Source organism: Pocillopora damicornis, chromosome 11 (assembly GCF_964200805.1).
Source record: "Pocillopora damicornis chromosome 11, jaPocDami1.2, whole genome shotgun sequence".
Taxonomy (NCBI): Eukaryota; Metazoa; Cnidaria; class Anthozoa; order Scleractinia; family Pocilloporidae; genus Pocillopora; species Pocillopora damicornis.
This window is the reverse complement of record NC_142680.1, coordinates 12,282,209-12,308,574: the sequence shown is the minus strand read 5'-3', so window position 1 is coordinate 12,308,574 and position 26,366 is coordinate 12,282,209. Positions and strand designations below refer to the sequence as shown.

The window sequence follows — 26,366 nt, the reverse complement described above, 5'->3', positions numbered from 1 at the left end:
GTCATCCGAAAATAGCAGGTCAAGGATGACTACTTCTAAGGTCTTTGTACGAGCCAGAAGTCGGCGTAGATTAAAGATGCTACCATCTGTCGTGAATTTTATATAGATCCTCTCATTTAGATCTTCCTTTGCTTCCCTAAGCATCATGCTGAAAAATATGGCAAACAATGTTGGGGCTAGAACGCAGCCCTGCTTCACTCTGTTATCAATAGGAAAAGGTTCAGAGTAGTCTCCGCCCTACTTTATGGTACCTTTCTGTCCTTCATATACCTGGAGCAAGATGTTTAGGAATTTTGGAGGACAGCCCAATTCTTCAGTATTTTCCAGAGTCCGTTTTGACTGACTGTGTCAAAGGCCTTTGCTAGATCGACGAAGACTACATATAGGGGCCATGTTTTGTTCTCGGCATTTCTTTTGAGTCTGTCCTCAGCGCAAAGATTATATCTGCTGTACCTCTATTTGCTCTGAAACTGCATTGACCTTCCTGGAGGCTGTCTTCAGCTGTGACTGGTATGAGCCTTTCCAGGAGAACTGTGGCAAATATTTTACTAGCGACGGAAAGAAGTATGATACTCCTGTAGTTGCTGCAGTCCGACGTTTCTCCCTTGCTTTTGTATAAAGAGACAATTACTGCAACACGGAGTTCGTCTGACACAACACCTTATGTCCTACAGGCTGTGAAGAGGTCTTTAAGTTATTCAATGATGACGTATGGAATTTCCGGCGTTGAGTGGATACGAATTAGCTGGAAATTAAATATTTCTGCGGCACGGGAGCAGTGGGGACTGGGGAAGTTGAAGTGCAGCATGGGCCTACAAAAGGGATGTTTATCACGTAGGAAAGATTTTTAGGCCGACACCTCGTCTCGCTCACGTTACTTTTTAGTATACATTTGATTTACTAGTTTCGCTGGGGTTTCTTAGCTTGTTTGCGTTTCCTAAAATTATTTAGAGTTTTCCGTGCTTTGTTGGAATACATATTTAGTAAATAAGGGCAGAGACCTTCCAGCCGTGTAGCCTTCCTAGGATGGGCTTTTCAAATCCTACCCAGATTTCCTGCGGAGTTTTTTCCCCCTATTGGGGTTTTCTCCGGCAGGTTTTTTCTGGCCTCTGTTCTGACAGTATCCCGTGTAAACTGTCGCTCAGCTCTGTTCTTGTTTTTCCAGCACATGTTTGAATGTAACAGAGGTTGTTGTATAACGTATTATTATATGTGCGGTGCTCGGCCGGAACAGCCATAATAAACCTAATGGTTTTTCTAATTCATGTTGTACTGCGTAGTGGAGCCGAAATCTCTTCCATGTTTATACACCTCTGCGGGGATTCCATCTATATCACCTGTTTTGTTGACCTAGAGTTTGTGTTAATTTCTTCCCTTGTTGGTGGATTGTCAAGGTCCGTCTTCGGCTCTTGTTGTGGGATGTTTTCTATTGAAGACTCTTCTACCACTCTCTCTACGCCAAACAGGTTCTCATAATTAGTGTTCAGCACAGGGTTGTAGAGTGGTTTCTTTATCAGTAAACAGGATAGCACCATCTGACGAGCCCAACGGAGCTTGTATTTGGAAGGTGGGACCGTGCACTCCACGAAAACATTTCTAGAAGGCTCTTGTGTTTTCTTGGTTAGCAAATTGTAGTGTTTTCTCAGCAATATTTATCCACTAGTTGTTTTCCATGTTCCACAACTGTGCTTGGAATTTGCTGTACGCTTCTCTTTAATCCACCTTGGCCTTTTTGATCATTTGGGTGGGCAAGTAGATGTTCATGGCAGAGTCCTTTGTTATCAAGTGGCCTTTAGATTTCGGTATCATTCTCAGCAAACCAATCTTGGTTTCTGCGCGTAGTGAAGCCTGCTACCTCTGCTGTAGTTTCTTGTAGGGTGTCTTTAACTTCTTGCGATTTCTTTACAGGATCTTCTGTGTTGGGGCAAGTGTTTTTGGTCAATTTGTTTTGGAGTCTGGAATTCTACTTCGGAGCTAACCTTCACTGGAGGCCTTTCACTATCCGCCACCTGTGACCCGCTGGGTTGGGGATGGGCACCCTTGATTTGCCCATCACTCGATCAAACACAATAGAATAAATGTTAATTCTATCAGGGTTTAAAGAAATAATAATTTGCATGAAAATGATCTGAAGGGTCCCATTCAGCTGCTCGATCCTAAGATGTACGAGATGATAAGGTTCCTTTCAAAGGAAGGAGTATCCTAAAGGTATTTGAGATACTATGGTACGAACCGAATGAGTATCTTAAAAGCGTGAAGATGCATATTACCACAACATTGATAAAACAGATAAATTCAATATCAACTCATAGATATCTATCTTTTTAATGGACGCCAACCGTCAAAGGCCCTGAAATTGAACGGTCCACCATGAACTGTACCAATCGACAAAAAACAACCGTCAACCTTCAAAGTTGCCCCTCATCAAGACCCCTCGAAAAACCACTCCCCGAATGCAATTTGGAGCTGGCGGACGAGGAGTGACTTTCGAACTGGCCTGGTGGCTGAGTAATTCCTCCCCGAGAATTCGGATTTCGTTTTTGCTATCTTTTCTCTTATTATCATCGTTTTTATCTTTTTTTTCTATTTTGTGTAAAAAGTTTCCATTAAGGTCTTCCTTTTTCCCCAGAGAAAATAATAGAGGGACAGAAATAATAGATAGAATAAACGATTAAAAAAACATTAGGGAAGATAAAAACCTGGAAAACTAAACCAAGGAAGCCATGGACGGACTGGAAGAATGCTTTTATATCATGGGGTTTGTTCGACTGTGGTACCTCTGGCCTGGTTCTCAGGCCCTGTTGCATCTCGCGCTGGCAAAATATGCAATTCAGCCTTATTTGCATACTCATTCGTCAAAAATAACTCGTTATCGTTATAAGTTTCCTACTATCATAGCAGCGTCTTGTTTACAATATCGCTCTACAATTCGGTTCCCCAATACTTTTCAATGTCTAGTACCGCATACTCCGTGACCTATTCTAGCTTGTGATTTTAATCATACCACTCATTTCTAGCCTCACATAAAATAAATTTTTTAACGAGCCCCCGGTATGCTGGCATCGCATTTGAGTTCTTTTTTTAATCACATAACTTTTCGTGTCAAAAAGCGTATGCAAATCTTATCACTTGAACCTTATTAATTATATACGACTCTTTTTGTTCCAGCTGTTTGTCTTTATAATTAAACTTATCTTAAAAAACTCGATGGCAACCAAAACGGTTTCGTTTATTTCTTGTGTTTGAAGGACTAGATAATTACAAATTCATTTAAGAAAGAGTTTAGCTTACAGCGCGCGTAATTGTAGAAAGTATAAAAAGGGATTGTCGATAACGTAGTTAACTTGCAAGCGGGGAGGGGAGGGAGGGAGGGCTACTTTCTGGCCCAGAGTTTGCCTGATTGGATAACATCGGTAATAAATTCTATTGATACGGAGCTTTCTGCATTGCCTCACGTATTATATTTGAAGTGGCACAAATTGAGATAAATCGCTAAATTTTTTTTTCAATGAACAGTCGTGAAACTTTTCTAACGAAAACTAGAAGAAAGTGATGAATTACACGATGAATGAATGCAGACTTAGTATTTCTGCATAGGCTTTCTCAAAGCAGATGGATGTAGATTGTAAAATATTGTCGTGAATGAAAACCTACATATATGGCAGATGGTTCAAGCCATCTAATGTTTTCTGACCATGGAATTGTTTGTAACTGCAACTGATTCAAAATCCATATAGTGTCGAGGCCTTTCCTTTGGTAAGTACTGGGAAATGCTGGTTTCTGCATCTAAAAATGATAAAATAATGATCTTCCATACCATTCATTTTATGACAATATCTTCATTTTACATATTACAGGCATTTAGAGTGTGTTAACCTAAAAGACAGCAAGAAGGCGAAAATACCATCGGGGAGAGGTACAGAATATCACAATTATTTATTAATACATTTATCTAATTTTTGTCTCATCAACACTAAAAAGGAAAGTCATCGGGTCGTTTGAGGTCAGGGAAAACAGACTTTGTCGTAGACTTGTACCTCCGATCCATGAAATTCAATGCTAATAAAATCTCCCTAAAGCAACGCAAAGAGCAAAGAAACGGCAAATATCGTAGGTTTGTCAACAAACAAAGGAACTCGAAATTAAATCGATTACCATTATGACGACTATCTCGTTAGATGTTTAGAAAACAGGGACACGTTTTAAGAGAGTGAGTTTTATTGTACTTTTTTTTCGGGGCTTTTTGCATCGGTATACCATAGAAAATGTGATCAAACCTTCAGATAAGATTTCATAATATTTCGTTGTGTAGATTTTGTCGAATTCGAATTTAAGTCTCGATGTGTTAATCGCGTTCCGTAATGAAAATGAAGATAACCTGTAATGGTAACTTGACATATAAATATGGCATTAGCGCATTACCAACGCTGCGAGTCAAATATTATTTTGAGACATTTTCACGAAAACGGGTTTTGATATGCTGATGTTTCGGGTGGTTGGAAGAAGTTTTCCGACTATTTTCAAAGCGCTCAAAAACCAACTTTCCCTCTTCGTAGTCAAACCAATTTCTCACATGTGTTGACCATAGGATTGAAGTTTGAAATAGCGGCATGGCTACTGTTATGCTATGTTATGTTATGATGGGGAAGTCCCGTTAAACAGTTTTTGGGGACGGTCTCCAAACTTGCTTGATAGATTTTCCCAAAACTTTAGGATTTTATTTTTTGAAACAAGGCGACGGGGCTGAGTGAATTCAAACATGTCATATGCAGCCGTTTCGAAATTATGATATCACTAAGTTTACAGTTGATTCAACGACCGCGAAATGATACTGTTCACGGAAAGAGCTTGATAGATTATATTTTTCCCGTGTGTACTTGAAATTGATCTCTGCGCTTTGTGCTTTTGAAATATTTGTAAAAACAATTTTATTTGATTTCAGTTCCTCTCTTGTTGACATTATCTCTCGTTCATTCGGGTTGCTGATGCTCGGCCATGAAGAATATTGTATTGCCTAAGGAGGCACGTATAAACGATAAACGTCCCGCGACAAGTTATAGCACAGTCCGACCTAAAAGGAAACGAGACTCAACAAATAGAGAAGCCTTGACTGTGCTCTGTTCTGTTGGAGAGCACGCAGGAAGCGACTGGGGCACAACGACGTAGTCGAGTGTTTCTCCCCACTTCTTGAGCGCTCTAGCCGCTTGCTAAGTGATTTACAACAGAACAGAACACACTTAAGGTTTCTCTATTTGTTTGATAAAAAAGTATCCGTAAAATTCCCCACGCACCACTTTCATTTTCAAAAGAAATTTTATTTTCAAAACGAACTACAGTGTGGTCAGCATGCTCTATACTCTCATAAAGCGAGATGTAATAAGCCTGTCAGAATCCTTGTTAGAATGGCTCAAATAATCTGATTGGTTCAACAAGACAAAAGCTGTCAAAAATGTTAATCCATCAAAGTTCACAGTCTACTTTAAGGCATTCAGAACTTCTTGTATAATTGACCATCCTTGACTTTTCCGTCCGTATCTCAAATTCGGTGAAATTTATGTATTTTTGCCCAGAGTCATCCTAAACAACTTCAAAGCCTTAAAAGTGATCTTTGTGAAACACAAAGGAACATCAATTGCAACAATAAATCGAGCTGTTTGGTTCATCGCGCTCCTGTCGGCGTAATTTTTTAAATACGGGCTAAGTTGTATATATCGTCCACAATAGATGCCAAATTTCACTAATTTCTTTGACAAAACAGTTGCAAATTGACAATACCAAGGATATCAGTCAATTTTTCAACGAAAGATCTTCAGGAAATGAAAGTTGGGTGATTCCATCCTACTTGACGGTATTAAGAACTCTTGGGCACTTTATAACGCGTCCAAAGACCTATGTTTTGTTGTCAGATTCATCCCATTTTCGTAGAAAAAAGCTGTTTATTGTAACGCTGACTACATGCATTTGCGACGGATTTCTAATTTTTATTTCAGTTCTAGACTTGGCTTTATAAATCCTGTGTTCCCGTTCTTTTAGCGAGTTTACTCTTGAAGGGTTAACTTTGTCGCGAGGCTTACAACTGAAAAAAAAAAGTTGCGTATTCCAATGCTTATTCTATAGATAGTTTTATATGTCCTCTAATTCGAAGTGAGCACGGCGTTTTTGAAAAGCTTAAGTTTCCGGAATGTGGCGAAATCTCAAATGGTTTCCCTTCGGTAGATAAATCCAAATAGATCGCCTTTGTCAAGCTTAAAACCTACGGCATTTAAGCTTAAGCAAAGTGAGACAGAACTCTTTGTTTACAACAATAATCAATTCATGTTTTCGATGAAACAGCTTGTTATTTGACACAATGAAAACTCAAAATAGCTTTCTACGCATTGATTTGTCAAAGTTATGTTGAAAAACCGGTTTCATTGAAGAACTGTTATTGTGACAATCAATGTGAAACAGTTGTTAGTCTCGGAAAATGAATTATGCTCGTTCATAGGCCGCGTCTTCTATTTTCCTACATCAAGGTACAGTTACCAGGTTCATCAGTGAATTCTCTTTTCAGAATCACACATGTATAGTTTGAGGCTGATGAGTTCGTTACCATGCTTAAACCCAGGAATCTAGCCATAGATCTTTCATAATCATTGGGGAAAGTCCAAGGGTATAACTTTTCTTCTTCCAAGAAGCTGGATAGAGAATTTTAAAATCACTTCCCTGATAAAGTGAAAACGAATAATTTGAAATCCAAATTTCAAACCCCTCAACTTCAGCGTTGATTAACTATTTGTGTGGCAGGGTAGTCTGAGAAGACAATCGAAACGCTTTTATAGCGGTCGCACTATGAAAGCAATTAACTGTTTCAGTTAACCTCGGTCGACAGGAAAATTTTCAAAACCCTCGAGAAGGATCAGACAGAGAGCCTTTTTAATGGAAACAGTGTTTTGTTAGCAACTGAAAGAAATTCTTTTTTGGTGAAAAGAGGCTCAAGGTTAAGAATTTCAAAGACATTTGATAGGAAATATATGTCAAATCTCTAATGGTAATTATTATTCGATAGAACTTACAGAACGTAAGATTTTGTGTTGTGAATTTAAGGATTTGTATCTTAAAAGTGAAAAGCCTCCTCCAAGGGAGTTTTTTTAATTGTAAACTTACCAAAAGACTTTGCATGACTCATTATGGTAATTATAGCTGCTTTAAAAGAGCCTGTTCTCTAATACGAACTTTCGATTGTTTTAACTGTCAAAGCTGTAAATTTTTTTTTTACTTAAATTCAAACTTTATTTCCACTTTTTATGGAATGGAACAATTTTAATTTTAATAGCCATCTAGTTCTGTTAAATTGTTCAACGAGCCAGCTGAATTCTGTCAAATCATAGTCACTTTAGAACGTTGTCTCTCGTCAGCTTACGAAGACGCTTAATGCAAATTAGTCAAATTATGGCTTAAGGTCACTGAAGTGAAATAATACAATTTGAGGCTGTTTCAATCGACGGTGATCGGGATTAATCAGTACACCATTGCTGTAGCATATAACATTTAGAAGTAATTTCGAGAATGTTACGCCTATATGTCACAAGGGCAAAGAAAGCTAATCCATTCAAGTTAAACAGTCCTGTTTAAAAAGTAAAAAATATTGACTCAGCACAAAATCAAGATCGATATCATTTGATACAAACTCACAAGTTAAAAGTCTATAAAAGCTTATTGTAGACCTGGCACAGCTTTCATCGTCGCTGAAGTCCGTCATTAATGATTCAGGGTTGTATAAGCAGCTGTTTAAGGCCGTATATTGGTTTCTATTTGTGACACCAAATGTAACTGCAGCCGATACAATACCCATGTATATACTGGTGCCTGTCGCTTTTGAAGGTACTGTGAAATGTTAATTTTTAATCGGTATGATAACGAATGTCTTCCATAGAGCTACCTATTCACCAATATGATCATGTTATATATTTCAGGGGCTCCGAATTGGGTTACATTTTAACGAAAAAACAGACAACACACAGAACGGTACATTCGATCTACGAAAGGTGCGTAAATTTAAAATATCGGCGGAAACATAACACGATATTCATTCGTTCAGTTATATTGCTATAAAATGTAACTATGTGCTTTAGCAGTGAAGATGGTTCAATCATCTTCTGCATCTCTATCGATTAGAGAGAAGATTAACGAGCAGTTCGCCATTGACTAACAGTAAATTTTGAAAAGGGTCATGCTTGAAGAACTTGTTTTACATATTCCTCGTAAAGAACTTAAAGTAATACAACTTTTTTGGCGATTTCAACAAAAATCAGAACTTTATTAACAGTGAGAAGCATGAATACTGTCAGATAAAACACAAGAGGCATTGAGGTGAAAGTGTATTTTTTGGTGTGATCTATATAAACACAAATTTTGAACCAAATATTTCTATTTTGACCTAATTACGACCGACAGGCGATAGCCGAGTAGTCTGTCAAAATTTATTAGCGGTAACAGAATTAAGAGTTATGCCATGGACTGAATGAGTTGTTCGCTTTTACCCAGAGTAGTTGGCATTTGAATTGTCTGGGCGATTGAAAAAAAAAATCCAAAGGAATGATTACAGTGGTTTACAACGGTATTTAGATTCGTCAAAGTTTTTTTCGATCCTCGATCTATGATAATCATTGTTGATAATTTAAAACGGCGAAAATGAAATTGCCTTGAGTCAAAGCAAACAAACGTCAAATATTTGTTTTTTTATAAAAAAAGGAAGGTATCCATAAACCAGATACAGTATGTATTATTGTAGAGACCCTGTGCCGCGAGATTTTTGGGAAATAAAAAGACATTTTACTGAGAGAGTGACTCTTTTAAGTTTTTTATACGCAGCTTTTTCCATTGACATGTATAGACCTCTATAGAGTGCGAGCTGGGAAATAACGGTGAGGAAATATTGCATATGATAACTTTTGATAACGATTTCATTTATTATCGAATCCATGTTGTTATTATAAGGAGAGGGAGTATCAAATTGATTGTTGATGGAAACAGATCGGGGTCTGATGGTCTAAAAAGTCAACTAGAAAAGCGCGAAGAATCGATCGTCGAGTGAAGGAAACATGTTGTCATTCAGTGCTAATTTTCCGTCGAAACAAGCAAAGTTGCGATAGGAATCAGTCCATGAAAACAAAGCAAAACTGAATAATTGAAAGATTTTTAACGATATTAAAAATGGATAGTTTAATTTACATTATGCTTCCTTCCGAAACATCTTTAGCTAAACGTTTAGTATACTGACTTCGAAAAAATGAAATCCACCAGTTTAATGGCAATTTGAAAGCTGTTTTGTCAGCTTTAAAGCAGATGAATGTTGCATGTTTTCTTTTAAGTGAACCGTAATTCAGAGCCAGTGTGTTAATATATGTCATAAGAAATAGTAACTGCCACAAGGGTGTCTAATTGGCAAAGTGATAACAATCAGTGGAATCCTCTACCTGTCTAACACCTTTACAATTCTTCCCTTGAAGTATTTTATACTCGTTGAGTTGTTTGTAATTCTCTCTCGCAAAGTGCTTACTTGTAAGGCCTCTCTAACCCCCTTTCATGTTTCCCTTTGTCCTTTGACCACGTATTTCTCGCAGATTCTCTGATTTCATTTATCTTTACAGGACTTTTGTTAGTCCTTCATCTTCATTCTCCCATTACTCAGAACCAAAACTTACCGTGGAATCCTTTTTTTCCAATTTGTTCGGTTGTATCGCAGTTTACCATGTATCCTCTTACGTCTTCCATCTTAACTTCAGTTATAGCCTCGCGAAGACTAAATGGTGACCAGACCTAACATCTGCTCCTCGGTGTATTTTTATTTTTTACACGAAGAGTTCTTTTTGAAGTGCCTTTGGATGCATATGTGATCTATGTAATTGCAAGTTTTTTAATCAGGATGTAACTAAATTATCTTGTGTGTTTCCTTGTGTGCGAAGACAGTGCCCTCGTCAACCACGCTATTTTCAGGACATCATTCTGCAAACTATGTGCGTTTTCTTCTCTGGCGTCAGTGGCGTGCTTCCTTATGATTCCAGAGTGGCTGTTTGCATTGCTAATCTATGTATGACAGTCAACTTCAGGACGATTATTTTTCTTTCCATGCTGTCTCCAAGGTGCTTTGCAGGTCCCTAAACCAGATGTCTTCCTTCCTCTCTATCACAGCATTGGCGGTTTGTAGGTTTGCTACAATAAGTTTTGGTCAATTCCTTTGGTTCGACGTTCTTAACGTAGCCTAGATATGTGTAAGCATCATGTTTACTTTACGAGAAGACTTCTCCAGATGTAAGTTTTTTTCTTTGAGCCTATCATCTCGTTTCTTTTAGGCTTGAATAGTGGAGGCCGTACTTTTCGTCTCCATCACCAGGTACACACCATCCCTGGTAGAGCTCCAGGTGCACATGTTCGTGTTTTAAACTTGGAATGTTTCTGGTACATCATTGCGCGGTTGAGAATTTCAGTTACTTAGCTATCTGTGACCAGGGTTCATGCATTTCGCAGATGCGGTTCCAGCTCTAAGAGTCCTTGCACCTTTCTTGTTCGTCTGTTTCTGTCAGTAGTGCATCAAACATCACCGAACTATCCTTGACTTTGGGGGGAGATTCGCCTTAATGAAATCAAACCAGGTTCATGTGTGAAATAAACTTTTATTCCGCGAGAATTTAAACTTAAACCACGCGTCTCTTTGCAAAGATGGAAATGTCGATGCCAGTCTTCTTTAACTCAGCGGTGGCGCTTTCGAGGTATCAACCTCAAAGTCGTTCGCCGGACTTCTGTTAGTGGAACTCGAAATTTCTCTTTTGATACACCTCGAATCCCTGGCTGAAACATAACAGCCCTTTTTCACTTTCATCACCACGCCTACGATTTACTTTTTTCATGTTTGTGAGGCTCTCATGATAAACTTTTGCTCCATAGCACAAATTATCTCTGTCACAAACTTATCTCTGGTGGCACGTTCGTCAAGAATAAATTAATGGCGAAATAGTTCATAAAGGCGAATAAAGGGGAATGCATCTTCTGAACTAGTTTTCCAATTTTACTTTGCCATGGAAGTCATTTCGTAGCAGGTGTAAGAATAATAGACTAGCTTTTTTGAGATCTTAGACCCCAACTTGGTTACCTCCTGGCAACCGCTTCTTGATTGTCGTTCGAAAGTTTTACTCACAATAGCTCATTAACAACATCTGACATCTTGACGCAATCTCCACGGGCGGTTCGCAACTCAAGGGCGTCAGACGTCTCACAAATAGCGTTGAGTAAAAGTGACTTTTTTTTTAGGAGCCAAACTACTCCTAAGGAATGTGAGGTAGTTGAAAAGTGGATGTTTGAATACTCGTTTGGGAACGCTATCATCTCAAAGGCACAATAACTCAAAGGCAGGAAATAGGTAAGGATTTCTCAGCAGATCCTTTAGCGTTTAACACTAATCTGAATTTGATCGAAGGAAACGTGAGTGATAATTCTTTCGCAAACAAAATCTCGCATTTCGGGTTGGTCAAAGGGAATAGTTCATCAAATTTCTTGTAGCTTTGAGAGGTAGATTTTTTATTTCTAAGCTCTTTTTCTTGAAGTTTTGGCTGGAAGGTCGAGAAAGTGTGTCACTTATTTCTAGTTTTTAGGTTAAATTTTAAATTAGCTTCCTGAGAAATGATGTCCATTGCCAGATGTAACAGTGGAAGACTTTGAGGTACAAGAACTTCCAGGTCTAAAATACACCGACGTCCAACTGCTGCTCGAACTCGGATGATCAGACTGCATAATCCTCTCTAATAATTTTTAAGAAAAAAATTGATTTCTGAAATGCCTTTCCATCCTTAAAACTTTCCACTCTTTGCCAAAATAGAAGCAAGGAATAGCGCAAAGTAAATACTTTCAAAACGCTACAACACTTTTGAAGTAAGAGTGCACTATTTGACAGAATAAAAAGCCACTAATGGGTAGTTATCGCTTATTCATTAATTTGGTTAAAAAATTGTTTGCATCAAAGATTTGGTATTGTGAGAACATATCGAAAAATAGAGCAGTTGGCAGTCCTTAATGATGATAACATTCGTCACTCAGAAGACCAGATGTTCTATTGTTCTGCATCTAAGCTAGAATTACGATGTTTGTTGATAAAATCGTTCGTGCTTCTCTATTCTGCACGAATACAAACTTAGTAATTTTAACCTCACCCTCTCTCTAGCTGACCGTTAGCTTTCAAAATTTTACAATCAAGAAAGAAAGCTCAAGAGTGGGTTTATGTTTTACATCGCCTGGGCTGGAAATAGAAACGCTATGATGGGATTATTAGTTTGTCGTTTTCATGGTAATAGCAATTGATTTTTACGTCTCCCATAAATTAAGCACGAATTTCACCCTTGAATGAGGACAATAAAGTGATTTTTCCTCTCAATGCATCGGATCTGAGTGAACATCACCTGAAAGGTATATTAGTGTTTTCAAATTATCCTGAATGTGTTCTGGAAGCGCGTGTAGATACTGAAACCGCTCGCTTTGATGGGCACAGGGCGTCCAAGTCCTAAAGGGAGCCCACTAAGCTAAAACAAGAGTGACACATAATTGCTGTATTAGCGGCGCTTTCTAAAATATTACTAAAAAGTCTTTTGCAGCAAATTTTTCTCATTAAAATTAATATATTGCGATAGTTTTGCATTTTCAATGTATTATGAATGTAAAGCCTAATTTTTGCGTTTGTACCCGAGGAGATTTGAAGAAAACATTTGGCCTAAATAATTAAAAGTGCCTGCAGGACTTAGCCAGTCTGACGGTCATTTTGCAATGTTTTCAGGCATTTTCACTTTCACATCTCTGAAGACAAACGCACATAAACGATGTATGGAAAAAAGTCCTTTTGATTTATGTAATGGGGTAATCTGCGGCAAGTCTATTGACCGTGATTTGTTTCATGTTTCTCTCCTTCACCGACAAAATGAAAGCTATTCATACGCACATTTTTAACCACGCAGCGTTCACGCTGTTTCTCTCTTGACCAAACTACTCGCAGAAACTTCTTGAGATCTGCATCAGAACACCTGTCTGTTATGAGAAGATCATAGTGCCCTAGTCGCTGAAGTTATGGTACGTTTACATTATTTTCCTACATAATATGTTGGTTTGCACACGAATTCAAAATTGTTTTAAAGGCTGCAAAATTCATTTTGAAGATTCCTCTCGTATAAGGTCACTACTATTCAGAGAATTCCGATGAGTCAATTAATTCTAACATTCAACACAGTTAACGAAAAGCGTAGTTGTCCTGAATACAATTATCACTTTGCAGAAATTCTACGTGGCAGTGAGCTTTGAAAGCAAATTATTTTGGTCCTGGAACCTCCGTTACCACGTCTTACACAATATTCCTCACCTTTGCATCCTTCAACTTCTCTTGCATTCTCCCTCGTCACGGATTTCTACAAAACTAATCTCTCTCATCATTTTGATTGTTTATCATCTGAAAATCAAGTGTCCTATCTGTATTTATTTTATATCGATGGTTAGTCGGTTTTCCTTAAATTATTTCTAAGAGGTTATTTTTCTCATTCTCACGGATACCGGGGGTTGATGGAAATAATATCATGCGCTTTCAATATTTGAATTCAGCGCAAAAGGAAAACAAAAGATTAAAAAAGCAACTTGCTTAATTGAAGAATGAAGAACTTTCGCCAAGGATTCCACCTTGATTTATTTCTTTTTTATTTATTTATTAGAATTTCTTGTGGGCGTTTGGGGGAGTATAATTCTTCTCAAGGTATTTTTTAATTGTGAAAAGACAATCTTCTCTTCATTTCTTCGGGTGCATGTGTATCATGTATGTTTTTATGTAAGGCAACCTTACCGGACAAAGTATTCCAATTTATTTATGAATTCAATCGAATTGGCTCAAATGAAATTGAGTGACGCCGCGACACCTGAGTGGACAAATCTTTATACGCTAATTTATCGTGCGTTTACACAAAATAATTGTGTAAAAATAATTTCTCAGCATTAGCAATCGTTATAAAATACTGCAGTTTATGTTATAGATCTTAAGTTTGCAATTATTGAGAAAGTTGCAGAACTAATTGATTTACGATTGGAGAGCTTGTTTAATGACTGACACTACAAAGATAATGGGAGTTTTCTTATGTACGCTGCGTTGATTTCTTGATTTCAAAATAGAACGAAGAAAAAATATACGAAACACCCACACATTCAATACTACATTGTTATTTGTTTTGAACGAACCTGTCAGCAAAGGCAGGGCCCAAGACAGCTGAAAACCTCACACTAATCCTTTTGAAATTCGGTTGCTTGAAGGTTTTGGCCGAAAATAAAGGGTGTGAGGGATCACTTATAAGGAGGGTTCACGAAAAGCAATGTTCCTCCCAGCTGATCTGCGATTTAAGTAATTGCAGAAAAGAAGAATGAAAAAAAAAATATTTTCTTCACCTGCGAGGATCATAATATTCAGTACTCTATTTGATATTCATCCGAAGATCAAACATAACTTATTTCTTTAGAATCGTATTTAGAAGGTCACTGAAGAAAATGTACCTCAATAAAGCTATCTATTTCCAGAGGGCAGATTTTTCAGCCCGTGAGTCGAGCCAAAAAACAGGGACAACTTTGCCGCAACGAATAAAGATGCCGACTCCAAACTAACTATTTTATCATTGTTCAAACAAAGTACTTTTGAGTTTTCTCAGCTTTCACTGCCGTCCAATGACTAATGGCAGCTAGGTAACCTTTTTCACTTGTACATTACTGCTTTAGTAAAAAGTGTACATTGTTGGCTGACGTCTTCCTTAATTGTCTGATATTTATTATTTTGGGGTCAAAATTAATCGACATCAATCGTGCGGCACATCAGTGTGGTGTTTGAAAATCTCTGCTCTACGCTACCGAGGGTTTCACCTATTTTTCACTGTTGAGAGCTCAGTTATGAAGAAATTCGCTTTCGCCTGTGTTGCTCTGTTCTGCTGGACTGTTATAGCCGGTAAGATTTTTTCACTTTTGACTTTCTCTGGTTTAAACGCTGAAAAATATGTAGAGACACTGATGTCACCCGATGCTGTTATAAGGATGCAATTTTACAAGGGGAAAATTACAGTCAAATTAAATGCGTAAGTATGAGAGGCGTTATAAAACAATTTTTCCACTGCCATGTAGTTGTTGTGTTAGTGGTTCTTAGCAAAGAAGTTTTAGAGTTTATACGCATGTAATATAAATTTTTTTCGAGGTTTATTGAGGAACTTTCGACTCCAATTCTTTGCCGGTTTTTAACAGTTGATAACTTGGTGACTGTAGCGCCTCCAGCTCACGCAAAGCTGCACTGCATACGTTTTGGGTCTGACGTTCTGTGCCAAGTGAAATGTAATGATGGCTACGTTTCTGATCCTGAAAGACCCCATGCTAACTCTTATATCAGGCGCGAGGGCAAGTGGAAAACGCACCCAGAAGGAATGAAATTTCCTTGGGCCGACTGTGTATTGGGTTAGTAGAATTTTACACAAATATTGGAGTCGCTGTATTGAATCGTTGGTTTACCGACTTGATGGTGTTAGGGCACAAAGCAAAGAAAGAAATGCGATGATGCAGATGATTTACAATGAATACATGATGCTGATCACTTTGCTTCCTCATGGTTTCATCAGACTGGTGTACAGATGACATTATATAAGTTGGTCAATAAATTATGTCTTTTTTGTGCGAAGCTAGCCTCAAAATACTTCTGACGCGTGACAATCTCAATAAACGTTTTTAAAACAACGTGTCGCCACGAGCGTCCTAAAGCTAAGTGATAGAGCGTCCAAAGTAATAATGGGAAGTTTGAAGGTTCTGCCCCTTTTGGGAGCACTCGGAGTTTTTTTATTCGAGTATGGCTGGTTCCATTCCCTTGAAACCAGTCAGTAAACCGAATAACATCATCTCTCACTATTAAAAATAACCTATTTCCTTTTATAAAGCATTATTCCAGAGCTTTACAGTAAGTTTAAAATCGGAAGTTGTTTAGGATACATTGGCTACAAGTTTTAACGATTAACGACAACGTTTTTCGTGATTGAAACTAACTGACGGTTATTTTTTTCGTTTGTTTTCTTTCCCTCTGTAGCATCCCAATAGAAATCGACCAGAAATGGCTTCACTGCTGAGGATTTAATTTTATTTCTTTTAGTTATTCGGAGCAGTTTAAGTATTATAGATGATAATATGGGAGTTTGCAAAAGAAAACCCAAGTAAAATACATTAAAAGAAATAGCGCCGGCAAATTTATAATTTATTTCTTTTCTCTTTGTTTCCTGATTTATTCTAATGTTCGCAATACACGTCATTTTGAGCCAGAGACCAAGGCACAAGACGCCATTATCAATTCTATTTTACTACGGTTCCATTCCCTTGAAACCTGTCAATAAACCGGATAACATTTTCTTGTAATAGCAAGTAAAATTAATTGTCATTGCTCCTGGTGGGGCTATTTAACGATGGATTCTAAGGGAACCAAATTGGCCATGTCTTTTGAAGATGAAAAAGATAAGATTGATAAAATTAAAAAAAAAAAAAAAGCCACAATAAAAATTGAAAAATGTTTTTTCTTTAAAGAGACGGAACCTCTTAAAATGATAACTATTTAGCTGTCAGCCCAGCGGATCCCAACCATCAGGTTCACGAGTCGTCTTTCAATTGGTAAATTTAAACGTGTCGGGAGTACAATGAAGTTGCTAATGCTTCAGAGCAATTCAGGCTGAAACCGCTGGGAAAACGCAGTCTGTCTAAAATGTAAAAAAAAGAAAGCTTCTTTCCTACTTCACACAGTCGTTTTAATGTTCCCACAGTGGTCAGGAATTTAGTGCTTAAAGGCTATCGGAAGAAAGCTGCTTGTCTTTCAAAAGCTTTTTTGCCTAAATAGTTTGTCAAGCTTTTCATGTGAAGCACGAAGAATTCTTTGAATATGTTTAATTCCATGATCTGAAAGTGCACTCTCCAAACTGATAACATTCTTTCTTTGTTGGTCAGTTCCACAACTTTGTCCATGTATCGAGCTACTATCTGTTCAGCGGATGAGGATTGTTCTTTACTTTCTTTTTCCTGAGGGCAAGTAGAACTTACACACTATTTACCTCTAAGAGTTAAAGAGTTCCCTGCAAGCTTGCTTCCTTTACTTGATAAGGATGTTTCAATGCGTTTAGTCACCGAATGACGCGGATAAGAACTCACAGGAAAGGCCTGATACAAAGCAAGGATTATTCTGTTTTTTGCTAAGACTGCTCTTCATTGATGAAATCTTTTCTGGATATGACAAAAGTTGTTATTGAATCTTTGGTTTCAAAAGCTCAGTCGCTTGAAGCGCAAGAAACGCAAGTTGCATTTTTAGGTTATCTTTAGACAGTTGGTTAATTGCTGATCACTGCTTTCTAAATAGAAACTGAATGTTAATTTGCCAGTACTAAATATTTCGGCATTTAAGGCTGATAAGCGGACGGACATCACATTCATTCACAATTTCTAAAGCTTCTTGAGCACAAAAGAGTCTCACAACTGAAAGAAAGTAATTGTTTTTAGTTATATGCCCCATCTGACGTTACTATCAGTTTTATAATCGCAGGTATTATGTGGAAACAAATTGGCTCAGTCAAAGACATGCAGCTATATTTTAATATCAATTTCTCTTGGACTCATTTGCATAGGTTTCATTGCCTTTACCTTTGACAATTAAGGCGAAACAGGTGTTCGCAGTTTCACTTATTATGAAAGATGCGAAAACGCAGTTCACAAAAACAGACCCTACTAAAAAATTTCTTCAGCGACCGTAAAACGTTTGAAGGTAAAATGGAGGAAGGGTTTAAAGTGGTAAGTTTAGAGTTTTTAGCTCAGGGTGTTTAGCGGTCCCTTTGTACTCAGGAGGAAAGCAGCACTAACCGCGCAAAACACGTTCTTATATTGCATGGATGTGTTTGTGAGTGATTTCTGCTGTTTTTAAGTTTGAAAATTGCATGTTTTAGCTAAGACATCGATCCTTACAATTACATTTGTGATTTCCTCCGTAATTCATTAATATGAAAATGTAAATTTAGAATTTTAAACCATAGGTTCCTCTGCATTCTGTAAGGAGACTGGTAAAAAACAATCCAAGAATACAGGCTATAGAAGGGAACTTTCATAGCCAAAGCCCCATGCTGAATTTGTGCAAAAATTACGATTAACGTCCTTCACTTTTTTCTGTAAATGCTGAAGGCGCCAAGTACATCACCAAGTGTGACACATAACGAAATTTTCAATTGTTAACATATCTGAGCAACTTTAACGAACCAGTAAGTTTGACTGCAAATCTTATCTGAGTAGTTATGTAGAAACAGGCTGGAAATTCAAACTGAGCATTTTTGTCGGAGTGTGTAATTTTTGGAAATTGAGATGACAGTCGGAAGCTACGCAGTTTACTCTGTAAAATTTGGTATCGGATTGATTTAAAGGTAATTTCCTTTTTATTCTGAATTTTTTAAATGTAAAGTTTTCTTGATACCCTGACATGAAAAACCTTTGACGAAATCTGGATTTATAGAGTCATGCTCTATTGATAAGTACAAAATTTCAGTCGCATTTTTTAATTAGCGAGAGAAAATTCCCCGCAGTTTAAAAATCTCGCCGGAGGTTTGTTTACAAAGTGAAGGATTATTCTATGGTTTCGTTTCTTAAAAATAGCTTTCGCTCCGAGGAGATATTTTTAAGGCATCCTTAAACGCGAGAATCATCGTGCGCAGTAGTTAGTTTGGCAAAATGCGCGTCAAAGAATCGTTTCTGAACACTCAAGAAGAAAGGCATCTGGTCACTATCAGTACGCGTAGCTCTTTGTTTATTGCCGAGTAGGGCAAAAACTAATACGGTATTCTAGCACTTTGAGTCCGATTAGTCGCACACTTTCCTGAGTCTGTCGTGAACAATCGTCAATATTTCCATGTTAAAAAGAAATGTGTTAAACTTCAGAAATAGGTAGTCTTAACACTTACGTGGAAAGATCGGAGGCTAAGAAGTGTGCTTTTTTCTCTCTATTTTGTCATTTTTTCATGGCAAGCTATTCAAGTTCAAAAAGAGGGGCATCAAGCTTCTAGGGCTACTGCTTTCCCTTTAATCTGTTGCTCTCGTAGCATTCCTATTCTAGATTTGACATCATCAGTTCATGGTATATGATTTCAATTTTAAAAAATTGTTTTCCTTCGAGTGAATGTAACACTCATTCTGCCTTCCCACTCAGTTTAGCGTTCTTTTTAATCAAAAACTGTACATCTTAATTTTCTTGTCTGAATGACTTCGTGCATGCATTGTTAGTTATTAAATACTCCATCTTTTTGACAAATATCGATCTACTGAACCGATTTTCAAATCAACGGGTTGATTATAGAAGTGCAATTCAATCGAAAGCAGGTGGAAGGAGATAGACTGTCAGTAGCTAGGTCACTCAATTTTCTCTCTTTCATATTTTAGTTTGAATAATTACACAAATGGCAGTCAATAAAGCGGCTGGCTTATTTCGTTCATGCTGGCGATACGACGTTACCACATCGGCTGGCCGTCGCATGCAGTCGCTGAAGATCATCGGTGTGGCGATGATAGCCGTGCTCGGCCTTCTCATCTTCGTCGCTGAGGATGTCCGCCAGGCACACAAAAGTATTAATTTAGCAAGCGAAATGGAAGATAAGTTGCAATCAAGTCTTCAGGTGGCATATCTTATTCATCGCTTGCAAATAGAGCGTGGCCTTACTGTATTGTGCCTCAGTTCCCGAAGTTCAGGAAAAATAACGCAAAGCGTTTACGACAAAATGAACAATGCCCGAAAAGAAACGGACAAGGCTCTGGAAGAAACGGAGTGGCCATTCTTGCACCTATCCATTGCACCTTTCCTTGCCAGTGCCGACCGTTTTCACGAACATTTGAAGGTTCACAGGAATTATGTTGGGGAGGACTGTACAAGCGGCGAACCGAACGGTCAAATTCAGTTCTATACTCATCCAATCAACTTGATGCTTGATTGGTTCTTTGACACGATCAAAAATACCTCCCAGGAGATCAACGTGGATATGATTGGTTACTACATGTTCCTTACCGGGAAGGATAAAATTGGCATAGAACGAGCGCTTGGTGGATCCTTTTTCGCAAAGGGACAATTCAACAACACAAACCTTGTGTATTATGCAAACCACAGTATACTCGGAGGAGAATACTTGAAGTCGAGTGGAATGTTAATGCGCGAGATTAGTATGGAGTTAGATCAAAATGTAAACGACGACCTGTTAGCTTCGATTGAGAAAAACCGAAGTGTAATTTTCACAAACAAAGCCAGCAATGGGTCAGCACAAAAAGGCGAAGATTGGTTCGATCTCATGACGAAGTACCTTAACAAGTTGTTCAAGGTACAAAATAATGCAGGTGACATCCTCAGAAAACGCCTGGAAGACACAAAGAAATCTAAAAAGTCAGACTTGGCCATGCGATTGTCGTTTCTCATTTTTGCGTTCCTTTTGATTCCCTTCCTGGTAATTTCCGTTTACCGAATGACCGGGACGATTCAAAACTACACATTCAAGCTGGCACAAAAGACCTTGGAGCTACAAGAAGAGAAGAGGCGAGCAGATACACTCCTTTACCAAATGTTTCCTCATTCTGTCGCTGAGATGCTTAAGAAAAAGCAGCAAGTTCCAGCCGAGTACTTTAAAAGTGTCACAATATTCTTTAGTGACATCGTCGGCTTTACGGAGATGTGTTCTGTCATGACTCCTTTACAGGTACGAGTTTAAATAATCATTTTAACGCTCAATAGAATTTGGGAGATTTTTCTCCTTCTAAGAAAGGGTGCTTCCATTACTGAATGGGCAGAAAAGACTTTGTAAGGAGGGAAGCTACTTCTGCATGGCTACAATCCCTCAAAAAAACTACGAGATGAAAGTCTCTTATTGCTCTTAGGATAAAGCAAATCTAAAAACAATGCTTAGCTTGCTAGAACCGAGTACTGACGAGGGTCCATACTGACGAAAAATTATATATCGATTTAGGTAACAGGCATGCTAGACGCCGTGTATGGTGTTTTTGATGAGCGCATCAATACTTATGACGTATATAAAGTGGAGACCATTGGTGATGCATACATGGTGGCATCTGGGCTTCCCGAACGGAATGGCATTCAACACGTTGACCAAATAGCTCGCATGGCGCTTGATTTGCTTACGGCAGTGGATGAAATGGAGCTGCCACAGTTCTCTACAGGAAAACTCGCAGTGCGGATTGGAATAAATACTGGTAAGTACAGGTTAAAATATGTTTCGTTTTGGTAAATATACAGAAACTTACAGTTAAAATGATTTCCTAGAAAATAGAGATAATGCATAGGTGCGCTTAGAGATGGAATTTATCTTCGAGTGTTAAACTCGATAGCTCACAAGTGAGCGCAGCGAACGAGTGAGATGTCGAGTCGAACACGAGAAGAGATAGTTCATATCTACAAGCAATCAAGTATTGTTTATTTATCATATACGCGCAAAAGCCCCTTGCTGACAAGAAAAGTCGACTTTGTTAATGAATGAAAAGGATCGACAATCCCCGAATTAAAATCGAAAAGTGCGCTGGCTCACTCGAGATGAAAACATGCGTTGAATCACTACAAAAACAAAATTCTGAGTAATTGACTTGGTCCTTACCGACAGAAGAAATCTTTCAGGTACGCGGCTAAAATTGGCTTAGGACAAATCTGCTAGTCGTCGATTTTTTTTCTTAACCAAAGCCACTGAATGCATAACTTTCGGTTTTTTTCTTTTAGTATGTCAGCTTTCTTCCCCTTCTAAGAAAGTTTAAACGTCACTCTCTGTAAGCGATACGGGTTTTTCAGTGTTTTAGGAGCCAAAATCTGAAAAAATCCGACAAACGACCTTCGTCATCAACCTGACCGAGTGGCGCAAAAGGCGAGTGACGTGTCCTGTTTCAAAAACTACAATGAAAAAGATAGGGAGCTGTGCTTGCTTAAGAGATATGATAAGTCAATCTTTCCCCATTTATGCCTGTACTGGTACTTATTACGCAGGTCATTTCATCGGTTCACGTTACTTTGTTTGGTAGCTGGAATCAAGTGTTTTTGCGTAAAACTTGATAGGTAGGAAGTCTCGAGTGTGTAGAACAATGTAACACACAATTAATTTTGTGAACAATCACGCGATCAAAACATCTCTCGAATCGTTGCTTTTAAGTTCATAATTTGCATCCTCGAGCCTCGTGCATGATATTAGCCATATCTTTTTTCCCTCTAGTAATTTTTTAATTTACCAAATTAAAAGGGGATAATATGCACACCAAACTCATGCGCTTAAAAATATAGGCCACCGTGTACGTTCAAGAGCAAAAAAACATTTTACTTGTTTACTCCGTTCATTGATTGAAAAACAATACCATGATCTCAGAAAGTGCGCGCTATTACTCGCCTAATGATGTGATTTTGATGCGCAGCACAGGATGTGCAGTGCAATGCTGAGAAAGCCGCTTTATTTCTCATTGGCTGCTCGGAAGTAATTAATAGCACTGTTTGCTGCGTTTGTGCTACACACTAATGGCTAACATCGTGTCGTAATAATGTAAAAAAAAAAGCCTTATGGTTAGTATTTACAATTTAAGCAATTTCGTCTTAATTTTGATCGAATGCTTCCGTCTAGGACCATGCGTCGCTGGTGTTGTTGGCACCAAAATGCCTCGATATTGTTTGTTTGGTGATACAGTGAACACTGCTTCACGAATGCAAACCACGGGAGAACGTAAGTAACTCGAATCAGTGGTGGAATAAAGTGAGGAAAGTAAGGAGTGGCGCTTTTCTTCACACACTTTTTTTTTTATTAAACTGCTGATTTAAGTAAAGTTGTCATGAATTAGTTGCTTTTCAGTACGTGAGCCTCTGTCGCGCAATGAACTTGTATAACATCTTTTTCGTTCTCTACGTGAGCATACCCAGGCTGGGTGGAATAGCATCTATTCGTAGTGGACATGCAGCATCAAGTCTTCAGTTCTCAGGCTGAAAGCTAATTCGATAACATTCATTTGGAATAACAAAGATGACAAATTTGACGAATCAAGGAAGGAGTTTTGTCACGAACGTGGGAAAAAAACAGATTCTGAGTCTTCATAAGAAAAAGAACCTTAGACTTTCGGATGTCGCGCATCGATTCTCTACCACTGAGTTACAGACTGAGACTGAGTTAAGCAAATATTAGGCTCATGTGCAACTGGCTGTTGTTACACTTACGTGCAGTCAACGAGGCTCGTTGTCTTATCATTCAGTTGAACTTTTTAACAATGATTCGTTAAATGCAGATCACTCGTGTGAGTGTTGTAGTTTACAGGAACTTGGAGGACTTAGTCGAGAGTTTGGAGAGTGCCAATATGTTAGTTTATGTATCCAAAAGAATTAGGCTGCAGCTGCAATTTTCTTTCTTTAGGTTAAGAGTGAGTTACCTCTTGGCTTGTTCATTTTCTTTTCTTAGCTCAAAAAATACATATAACAGAATACACCAAAGACATTTTGGACCAGCTTGGATGCTACGAAGCCGAATTCAGGACCTATTTAGAGGTTAAGGTACGTGTAACTTTGTTGCTCTTGTAGGCCTAACCACTTAAGAAAATGGTTTATCCTAGGAAAGGTTTTGTGTTTCCTATACAAACTATTTTCATTAGTTCAAAATACCCGTGAACCAAGCGCTAAAACCATATCTTGAATTAGAATATCAGTTAATTAATACCCTGACAACAGAAGCTTTTTCAATTTCATAAGTAATTCTTAGTTTACATTTCTACTTTTTCTGGCGCAGGGCAAGGGAAGGATGCGTACATACTGGCTGAAGGCTGTCGCAGAGGATATTACCCAGTAAACGCCGACTTATTTTTCTCTGTCGTATGAATGCAATATTCATGTTTAAATCTGTTAAAAACTTTCCTAGATGGTAGGACTCTTCAATTTTGTAACGGGCACTGTACTAGGGGATACATTCAGTTTTGATCTACAGCTACATTCATGAGGTACGAAAACAGATGTGAATGTTTCTCACATGTTCATTTTGGCAGCCACTATAGCTGGTAAAGGTTTATTTCGTCAGCTCGACATTTCTCTAATTTTTAAGAAAATCGTTTGAAATTGACTAAATTTCGTGAACAGTTTTAAAAAGCCAATGTTGCTTGTAATATTTAAATGCTTCACTCCATAGCTAATACGAAGAAAAAAATTCAAACGTTTCAGCAATTTGAGATCTAACTAACACTTCTAAATTATACCTAGTATACTTTTATAATGCATGGCTCCTTAGCGGGAACTTACGGACGAGAGCGTATTCTTGCAATTGTAAGAGACTGAAGTCTGTTATCTTAAAAAGAAAACGGAAATGTCGACCCGTACCTATTAGAAAAATTAACTAAGTATGAATAGAGAGTCATTAAAATAGCTTTTTGATGTGTAAGTTTTACCCTTAATGCTGCTCTACGTGGTTGATATAAAGCAGAGAGCACTGCCTCACCTTGTTAAGCATTTCTTAAGAGTCAATTTGAAGACACAACCTCACTACAACTTATTTCGTCGTACTATTCCACTTTCCGTATTCGTTCATTTACTATGGATTTAATATCTTTTAATAGAGAGTAGCATTCAAAATAAAATTGACTCAAAAATAAACAGTTGATTCCATTGGTAAACGTATCACGTGACTTTATCATGTAAGTTAGATTTTGAACATGGTTTGCACCATCGATACATGCGATAAACAATAATATCTGGATAAACATTCAAAAAACTTTTATCTTCACCAGTCCAAATAAAGGTAAGGAAATGGTAGTATTCGCAGGTGGGAGATCGATTAATCCGTAGAGTTGAAAAAAAATCGTAACCACTCCTCTGCAAAACTTCGATAGAATGGCAGTACATGGGCCAAATTGCCAATTCCTGGATGTCAAACCGCGTTGTTGGAGAAGGTAAAAAATATATTTTTGATAATCGTTAAAATGTGTCGAACCAAATACCACTCATATCCATCAGCTGCTCAGAACTGCTAAAAAGAAGAGACTTCATCTCGTATACTTACAAGGCAAACATAAGAAAAACAAAAGAAAAGTGCTAAGGGAATTGACCTATCTGAAATTGCCTTGTCCGAAGTTCAAACATGGACTGCAAACGGCGAACGGGAGTCGGGCTCCGTGACTCCTAACAGCTTACGTTAACACTTATTTGGCAATAAACGTGGATCTAAAAACTCTCTAATAGCTTCTCCTTTTTATGTGCCTTTGCTTCGTTGTTAAAACGTCTACTAACTCCAATTGCTACTCCAATTTCAACTAATATTACCACGCACTTATATTTCGATTTAGTTTTGTTTCTTAAGGAGGTTCCTCAATCACGTAATCAGGCGAATAAGCGCGCGCATTCTGAAAACATTGTACTGCTTTTTAATAAATGGACCAGGTAAAGACGTAAGATATCTTTAGCTCTTTAACGAGCACGGTGACATATTTTATCGCATAATTTTGTTGCACAAATCATCCCGTTTAAATTGGAGACATTAAAAAAAAGATCATCGAAGGGAAAAAACGATGTCGATAAAAGCGTGCACAAAGCCCGTTACTTGAGGATGCAAATTATGACCTTCTAAGGTCAAGGAACTCGAGGAACATTTTGAGTCGAAGTCGTTAAAAACTGCGTGATTTTTCCTCAAATTATATATCAAATTGTTACATACGCTCAAAAGTTTCTACGTATCAAGTTTTTTCAAATATTACTATAAAAACTTTTGTTTCAAGCTATCTCAAAATGTAAAATGAACCAATGAAATGAAGCGCGTAATCAGTGCCAGTTCAGACATCAATGGGGTAAGTTTGGCCCGTTATATCTCCTAAACAAGCACGGTGACCTATCTTTTTTCTTATTAATTTCAAAACAGACATTGGTAGGCACGTTTTAAAAAAAAATTGTTCGATAACTTTTTTTCTGAGGAATCACCTTAACCTTGGGAGCTGACATTACACTTGTGCTCTATGGGAGATCGAGCAGGCACATCTGACCTTATACTAAACAATCGAAAGCACGACGGCTAATCTTGAGATAATCTCCAAGTTTAAGAAAACTCTCACAGATGTGAACTTTGCAGTGATGAAAAGTTCAAAAGTTTCATGCAAATAAAGCACTGAAAATTTTGAAAATAGAGAAACACGCGTTCTAAAAGTATCAACAAGAAACCCAGAGATATCTTTCCCTAGGAAAAGTACACCACGATTGTTGATTTTAACTGCGCAACAAGCTTATGAACAAGAATTGATTGTCAATTAAGATTCCTCTTTCGGTTGGAATCTGATTAGCACTCATCAGTGCG

General features: G+C 37.9%; 2 protein-coding genes across 13 annotated transcripts; both read left to right on the top strand.

Moving 5' to 3' along the window:
• Positions 1-3,445: 3,445 nt before the first annotated feature.
• Positions 3,446-24,699, top strand: LOC113677119 (uncharacterized). 12 transcript variants are annotated; one of them, XM_027193873.2, is made up of 10 exons: positions 3,446-3,756; positions 3,858-3,916; positions 7,956-8,027; positions 8,854-8,906; positions 11,290-11,398; positions 19,471-20,768; positions 21,036-21,279; positions 22,680-22,778; positions 23,502-23,593; positions 23,826-24,699. In XM_027193873.2, the coding sequence occupies exons 6-10, from the start codon at positions 19,488-19,490 to the stop codon at positions 23,883-23,885; spliced, it is 1,776 nt and encodes a 591-aa protein (XP_027049674.2). In that variant the 5' UTR covers positions 3,446-3,756; positions 3,858-3,916; positions 7,956-8,027; positions 8,854-8,906; positions 11,290-11,398; positions 19,471-19,487; the 3' UTR covers positions 23,886-24,699. The 12 variants fall into 12 exon arrangements, with proteins under 12 accessions (XP_027049674.2, XP_089044660.1, XP_089044661.1 ...); XM_089188534.1 differs by lacking the exon at positions 8,854-8,906; XM_089188535.1 differs by lacking the exon at positions 11,290-11,398.
• On the top strand, positions 13,821-16,262 carry LOC149037570 (uncharacterized). The gene is made up of 3 exons (XM_089188542.1): positions 13,821-14,989; positions 15,280-15,486; positions 16,106-16,262. The coding sequence occupies exons 1-3, from the start codon at positions 14,935-14,937 to the stop codon at positions 16,114-16,116; spliced, it is 273 nt and encodes a 90-aa protein (XP_089044668.1). The 5' UTR covers positions 13,821-14,934; the 3' UTR covers positions 16,117-16,262.
• Positions 24,700-26,366: the final 1,667 nt, after the last annotated feature.